General features: G+C 32.7%; 1 protein-coding gene across 1 annotated transcript; it reads left to right on the top strand.

Annotated features, from left to right (window-relative positions):
- Positions 1 to 6,745: 6,745 nt before the first annotated feature.
- Positions 6,746 to 8,411, top strand: LOC134282038 (BTB/POZ domain-containing protein 2-like). The gene is made up of 2 exons (XM_062764474.1): positions 6,746 to 6,828; positions 7,322 to 8,411. Exons 1-2 carry the CDS (start codon positions 6,746 to 6,748, stop codon positions 8,409 to 8,411), a joined length of 1,173 nt encoding a protein of 390 aa, XP_062620458.1.

Below are 8,411 nucleotides of genomic sequence, written 5' to 3'. Positions count from 1 at the left end.
TCTGTAATATTTATCAGCATCGGAATACATTATGTACAAATTATGGAGCATCAATAATATGCATTTATCTTATGTTCTTCATTTCTACGTATTTTAAAATACATTGTACAACGTCCAGAATTAGGAGCATAAAAACCACTGTGGCTAAACAAAGGTTTTATTGAATAAAAATTTTTACTAAAATAAAACGATGTTTCATCATTTTTCGAGTATATATCAGGAACATCAGGAACTATATATTCAATTACATGTACACTGTACATTATTTCCAAGATTTGAAAACAACTTCAGAAAAATGAACCAGCTATATGCAGTTATATGCATCAATGTGTCACAGTACAATGTAGAATTGTAAAATTTTAGGACTGTTCAAACCATATCATGAAATTCAAATACAACTAGTGCTAATTGTAACGGGGACCGTTACAGATGTTCCCCAAACGCTCCCCAACTCCCTTTTATAGTCATATTCCCTGTAAGCGTTATTAAATAAGACAAACTTTATGCATTTGAGACTTTAACAACGTTTACCCAGAAGTGTACTATGTTTATTCAAATTTTATCATTGCACACTTGCGCATGTTAATGCATGTGCGTAATGACCATATCATATTCTCTACACAATCTATATGTTTTAATATGCTAAATATTAAAGTATTTAATCCAAAAGTATAAAAAAAAAACGCTCATTCAAGTGTATTTTTGATTTTACCCATTTCACGTGCACGCACGTGCATACATGAACATGGTGACCATACCTTCTTGTAAAAGTCCATTACATCTATCTATGTTCTAAATCCCACCCCGTTTGGTTGAAAACCAAGGGAGTTATAGCTGTTTAAAGTTTCAGCCAATCAGATTGTAGCGCACGTACACGCACGTGTATGTATGTGCATGGTGACCATACCTTCTTATAGAAGTCCATTATATGTATCTTTGTTCCAAATCCCAACCTGATTGATTGAAAACCAAGGGAGTTATAGCTGTTTTAAGTTTCAGCCAGTCAGATTGCAGCATTAGTACACGCACGTGCATGCATGTGCATGGTGACCATACTTTTTTGTAGAAGTCCATTATATATATATCTATGTTCCAAATCCCATCCTGTTTGGTTGAAAACCAAGGGAGTTATAGCTATTTAAAATTTCAGCCAATCAGATTGCAGCGCACGTGCATGCACGTGATTTCATGATAATTGTTATATGTCATTTTGTAGGATATCTTAATGCATGGCTATGTTAAAAAATTCAAAGGATTTCGTCAAAAAACAAGAAAGATATTGAGACTTTAGTTTCAGCCAATCAGACCGTAGCGCACGTGCAGGCGCGTGAGATCTTGCCATATTGACCACATCATCTTGTTTATACTACTAATACATCCTTACATTATGAGTTTCAAAACATTTCATCAAAAAATAGAAAAGTTACGGCAATATACATTATATTGGTCATTCACGTGTTGCACGTGCGCGCTCTTGCAAGCACGTGCGCGCAAAATGACCTTCGTTCCGCAAATCTACATAACATGTCTACTGACCCTAAAAACATTTCACCTTAGTTGGATGTGTAGTTTACGAGATCATTCGCGGACAAAAAAGTGCCCAGGAAGAAGAAAAATAATAATAATAAGAAACAGAGTAAAAACAATATGTTCCCCAACTTCGTTTGGGGAACATAATTAGCTTCCAAAATAGTGTGTCTCGTTACTATAAATTAGAAACAGTGGAACTTTGTTCATAATTGCTACCAAATTCCAACCCATCATATAGATATAAAATTATACATACATGTACCAGGTACGTACGTGTATTAATTACTACCGTGACTTTACTAGAATTATACTCATTCTTAAGTAACACATGTTTGTTTGTTTGTTTGTTTTTTTTTTTTTATTTTTTTTTTTACAAAGCCAAATTCAAGCTGAAAAACGGACATTAATCTGTGTCCAAATGCTTACCAGATTCTCTGTTCTGCGCGTGCCTCTATCTGCTGTAAGAGTCGTAGCCGTAGCTTACATAGTCCTATGGTCTATGAGGCTTAGTAACAAAGAAACAAAACTGGCAGAAGATTAGACGTTGACAAACGTTTTAATCACTCAAGCTTTCAGGAATTACGATTAACAGAATGAAATTTTGTTGCCTTAATGTGAAAGACACAGGGTGCTTATATGGTCCTTTACCCTATCGTAAATAATATAAACGGTGTTTAAAATTCAAATGTTATTTTTATACTTTCGTTCTTTCTGTGAGGAAGTCGCAAATAAGAAATTACCAGTTTGTAGCTGCACCTTCAAATGTGCCAATTTTCACCCACATGGAGTCCAAACGTGTCAGAGATGCCCGGAACCTCGGCTCTGTTTGTTTGTGCATAATCAGCAACTGTTTCTACATGAAGCTAGGCGCTCGTCTAGTATAGACTGATTTCTATCTCCGATCTAAGCGAACATAAGTCTGTTGCAATGTAGCAGCGAACTTCGAATAACTTAAAACACCCGAAAATCTACCTTACACGTGTCTGAATCATGCGTAGCACGGATTCAACCTATTCACCCGTAAACAAATAAACAACCGATCGATCTCCTTTATCGATGGACTTAATCTGCATACAAAACAAACACACGTGTTTTACCATAACTTTTATAAATATATATATTCTGCTTCATATGAATACAAAAACAATTCTGCTAATAATGGGTCTCAATTTGTTTTTATATAAATTACACATAGAAGAAAAATATCGCTTTCCAAGAATCAATACACTGAATCTTTTATCCTATCATTCAACATCAAAAAAATTACTAGAACATGACTTAGAAGAAAGATAACAGCATTGTACGTATTTAAATATCCTAATTGTAAAATTGAACATTAACCATTATTTTGTTTTGAATGATTTACAAAAATCTTAGAAAGGTACAAAAGATTATCATGACATAGTATAATTAAGAGAATTCATTAGGTATTGAGTAGTTGACGTATTCAATGATTAGATGTACAAACGTCAGAACGGAGTGTTGTGTTTATCAATCGATATTAATGATCAACGTTACATATAAATCATGAACTTTATGAAGATAACGAACCTCTATATATTTGACGTCAAAAGTCTATAAAACAATACAAAATAGGAGCAGAGCAAACACGGGTCCCCAAAACATCAGAGGTGGGATCAGGTGCCAATGGGAAATTACTATCCCCTGCCGACCGATCACAACTGCTTGTGTTCCTTGTCATGATCGGAAAATAACGGAAAATCCGGTTTATATTTTAAAAAAACATATATTTTATTTCCCAAATATTCAAAGTATTCGTCATCTAGCGTATTACTGCCTCTGATGTTTTGGAGGTCCATGTTATATCTGCTCCTATTTTGTATTGTCTAATGGACTTTTGATCTTGAACATGTTGAATACTGTTTACATGTATAATCTCTATATGTTTCACATGAACATTAGAGGTGAAATCAGGTGCCAAAACGAAGCCAGTATTGGATGGTCCTGTTTACGCTTTAGAAATCGTAAAGTGAATCATAATAATTCCTTGTATACAATCGAAAGAAAGATAACTACATGTTTAAGATACAATTTACGTAAACAAAACAGGAATGTTGACACCAAGAATATGTATTATGTTGTGTATTAAGTCAATAATAATGTATTGCATAATGTTGATTAGATTCGTTTTGTCAACTTTTTAAATCGCTTGTTCTTGAGTTATTGTTTTGAAGATTATAGTAAGTAAATTGTTTATTATAGTGACATGTGTTATACAGTACAATGAAAACATTTAATACAATTAATATCCAAACACCCGGCCCATCGGACCTATATGTCACTTTTAACAAAATATATGAAAAATATATACACAAATATTACGCATGGCGTTTTTTATACAACAGAGATTGTCGGTGCATGTATGAAAGGTATAAATATTTTGAGGTCTGCCTGGGAAAATTTGTTAAAAGAAAATTTACACTATCTTGAACTGACATAGACAAAGTTGGGTTACATCTAATACTAGTAAATAAATCTGCTCTGAAATTGGAATATTCTGTACAATTTAATAAAAAGTGATACTCGTCTTCTATTTCATCTTTAGAACAAAAATTACATAACCTATCTTCTAATGATTCTCCTTTATATCTTCCAGTTTCAACTCTAATTGGTAAAATTCCACATCTAAATTGAGCAAGAATAGATCTTTGAAATTTTGGAATATTCATTTCTAAGTAGTTTTCAGTATCAAAATGTGTTTTAAAATCTTTATACATACGTAATTTAGGTAGTTTTATCTTTACTAGCCATTCATTCTCATAATTTAAAAGTAATCTTCGTTCAAATTCAACTATATCAAATAATAATAACCTATGATAAACATGTTCAGAATTCACCGATTCAAATAGAGATTTAATTTGTGACGTCCAGCTATATTTATTACACTGATTTAGTTCCCACAAGAAAACATGTTTTGTTATGCGGTTGTCCTCCATGGTCATATTTAGTTCTAATGAAATATGAGAATTACGATAAGATTTTGAAGACTTCAACTGCTTTAGTATAAATGTTGTCATTTCTGAATAGGGTCGGAGCAGTGGGGCTGCTTATTGCATTTATGTTACTGTGACATTTTTCATATGTCTCATCAAAATGACCTTTGAATTTAACGTCGGCTAGCCAAAAATCATATTGTTAAAGTGTGACGTGGTACCGAGATATAGAATCGAACTCATCAAGAAATGAAAGCTGGCAATCGGATTAAATCAAACGGTCGAATTAAGAATTTAGATGTAAACTACTTAAATTAATTGCATAGCAGTGTCTCTATATTTTCTGCGCACAGTAGCAGAGAGGCAATGCTTATATATATATTTTTAGTTTATTTTGTATTTATGAAATTTAGTGTGTTATTTAAAACCACATAGAAGATTTTTTTGTTTGTAGCTTGCTGTTTTATATCTTCAGATGGAGATGTTTTCACTTAGCAGTGGAAGGATGAATTTTTTAACCTATATTCGGAACTTAATGCATTTTAGCAGTGAGGCCCTGTGAGGGATCATTTTCGAACCAACACGTACTGCGACATAGAAACTCGGTTTATACGGTTTCATCCGAGGGGCCGGTATGTACGTCCCCCATAGTGACTCGCACCTGCGACGTGATTAAGGATCGACACCTTACTTTGCGACTCTGTAGCAAATGTCTTTACAAGTACCAATACACCCTGCGGGCGACCAGATTATTTTTTACCGTTTTATCATGTACTGTCGATTTCTTTAACATGTGTCATAGTGTATTTAATATATGTCATTTTTGGAATTTTTATGCATGCTGTACATGTAATATTGTGAAAACCGGCACGGTACCTAGCTCGAAAGATCGCTCGCACTGCGTTCGGAAGATCCTAAGTTCGAATCTCGGTTGCGACTGACTTAAATTGATGAAAAAAAATTAGATAGCAATTGTTTCACCATTCACTCGGCACCTAGAGTTTCGGGTCCTTTGGATGATGCATTTACTTAAAAATCGAGACCCTTTGTCATGGTAAGCGTTAGATCCCTCACGTAATTTGAAGCCCTTCACCGGTATATGGTGACGTCGACGTCACTATATAAGTGAAAATTTTCGAATTGGACGTAAAACAACATAAAATCAATCAACCACATTACATTATGAAAATGGAATCTGATCTTAGTACCTTTTCTGCAAAAGTAAGACACAAGGTTGAAATACTTTACAAAATCAAAATAATGCCCTTATCTTAATTCTAAAAATATTTTTAAGAGTCTTTGTTTAAAAGCAAGGATCAGAAACTCTTTCGAATTTTTTTTTCAATTCTGAACACTTGAAAAATATTTCTTTTGTAACTTAATGATTTTTTATTCCAACTTAGAGGGGATAAATATAAAAAAGTAATTTCGATAGGAAAAACAAGTTTTTCAGACCAAAAGACATTGAAAAATAGGCATATATATTTATTTTCATCAAGTTTTGATTTCTAAAAATATGGCGATAAGTAAGTGAATTCACTTCTTTAGATTATCCATTTACCTTAAATTAAGCCTTAAATTGAATTGTATGCTCTTTAACATGGTTATGGTACTTGGAGATGTTTATATATACATAATTAAAGCACAATAAGCACTAATTGTTTATCGAATTTAACATCCACAATTTAATTGACCGAATTTTGATGCATGCATTCAAAATATGCTCCACTGGTTGTATTGAAGGTTTAAACAATAACTGATTTGTAAGTAGGCTATCTGCTCAAAAATGCAATGTCGTTTGTGTGTGCAAAATCATTATCTATATCAATTGTCTCAACGACGTTTTGTAAATGTTTACTTGTTTATATTTCTCATAATACTCCGTCTGAAGTACAGTCACAAATTATTGCGAGAACTAAGCATAGGTTATGTTTCACTGTGGACTCTTAAATACCTACCGCTAAACCAGTAAGTTACGTTTGTATGTTATTAATTGTTCTTTGAACGCTTTACTCTAACAATTTTTCAATTTTCAATACAATATAATATCAATTCAAAATATTTCTTCCCTCAAAGTAGCATTCAACATGGACAAGACAGCTGTAAGATGGCAAACTAGGGGTTCCTTGACAACTTGTGTGAGAATAATGTATTAAAGTCATCGTGACTCTGGTGACGTAACATTCCTAGTAGGTAAAAATCGCACAGAAGTAAAAGCCCACAAGTTCATCTTGATGTGTCGGAGCAGCGTGTTTTTCGACATGTTTGAAGGACAAGAAAATAGTTTAAAGCAGGCTGTTGAAGTGGAAGACACTCAGAAAGACATATTTTTGAAGTTCCTGCAGTATGCAAATTCTATTTCTTATCTGTGATTTTTTTTAATTTAACTTATTTTATATATCCCATTCACCTTAGCAATCAAAACTAATCACCCCAAAAATGGATGAAATATTGCTGTAACAAACTAAAACATGATTAAATAGTAAACAGGAAGAGTTTAGACCGAATTTTTATCATATCTTTTAATACTGACTATTTGAAATGCTAAGGTTGATATTTCTATTTTTCACAAAATACAAATTTGAACGATATTTCTTTTCATTCAGATAAATTTTGTTCATGCACTGTATTTATTTATTCCTGAATGATTATATTTCTATATAATTATAAAAATATATATGTTTTTATTCTAATCTTCCAAAAATTATAATATGAAGTTAGACGGAGTTGAATTCATCTCTGAACAAAATAGGTAAGAGGCAGGTCAAACAAAATTATGATTTACCGTATAATTTTTAAATGGTTGTTTTCTTTCTTTCTTTCTTTCTTTTTTACAGATTTCTATACACTGATAATGCTCCTGTTACCGCAGATAACTTCGGAAACCTGATGTACTGTGCCAAGAAATATGATATAGAAACGTTGTCATCTTTTTGTAAAAGATCTTTACAATCATTCATCAAGCCGGACCTGGTTTGCAAGATGATGGAATTTGCATATCAATTTGACGACTCGGAAATCATAGATACATGTTTGAAAACAATTGAAGTCAACACCCCTAGTTTTTTATACACCGAGTCTTTTATGAAGTTGTGTTCAACTTGTGTCTATAAAATAACTCAGCATGATAGAATTTTTGCTCCAGAAGATGTTGTTTATCAACAGGTCTGTATATGGTCAGAAAAAGAATGTGCTCGACAAGAATTACCAGTCACCGCAGAAAATCAGAGAATGGTTTTAGGGGATATTCTTTTCGAAGTTCGCTTTCCAAATATGAATCATCAGTTCTTGGACAATATCGTATGTGAATCAAATCTTTTGACTGACAAAGATAAAATAGAAATTTTGCGAAGGCAGCTAAAATCAAAAACCGAAAAATCTTGCAAATTTAAGTATCACGAAAGGATATGGCGGTCTTCTAAAGTGAAGTCAAGCCAATTTTCATCAAAGATTCGCATGCTTAATTGTAAAAGTGGTAATACTGATTTTTCATTAAATTTCCACGTATCTTCTTACTCTGTTTTGGTTGGAATATACTTAAATATTGAGAAGTTAAGACAACATAACGTTCAGGATGTCAAGGTTGTTGGCACCATTTCGGAATCAAATGTTAGAAGAAACAGCAGCACAGTGGAATTTTCCATTCCATTTTGTCAAATAGAAGATAACCTTATGGAACTATACCCAAATTATTTCGTTCCAGTGAAAGTACAATCAAAATATACTATTTCAATTGGATTTGTTTTCAACAGTACATTTGGAGAAGTATGTAATGGCCTAGATATTGAATATAAACAAATAAAACAACATGAGACAACTGCTGAATTTAATGGTAAAGAATTATCATTAAGTAGACCTCATTCATTCACAGAAGAGCTTGAAACACTAAAAAAGTTCATTTTAATAACTGGATTACACCTTGTTTAA

Source organism: Saccostrea cucullata, unplaced genomic scaffold (assembly GCF_032062105.1).
Source record: "Saccostrea cucullata isolate Sc308-1 unplaced genomic scaffold, CSIRO_AGI_Scuc_v1 ctg11506, whole genome shotgun sequence".
In the NCBI taxonomy this organism is placed as follows: domain Eukaryota; kingdom Metazoa; phylum Mollusca; class Bivalvia; order Ostreida; family Ostreidae; genus Saccostrea; species Saccostrea cuccullata.
The sequence above is the reverse complement of the archived record's forward strand: the minus strand, read 5'-3'. Positions and strand labels throughout refer to the sequence as shown.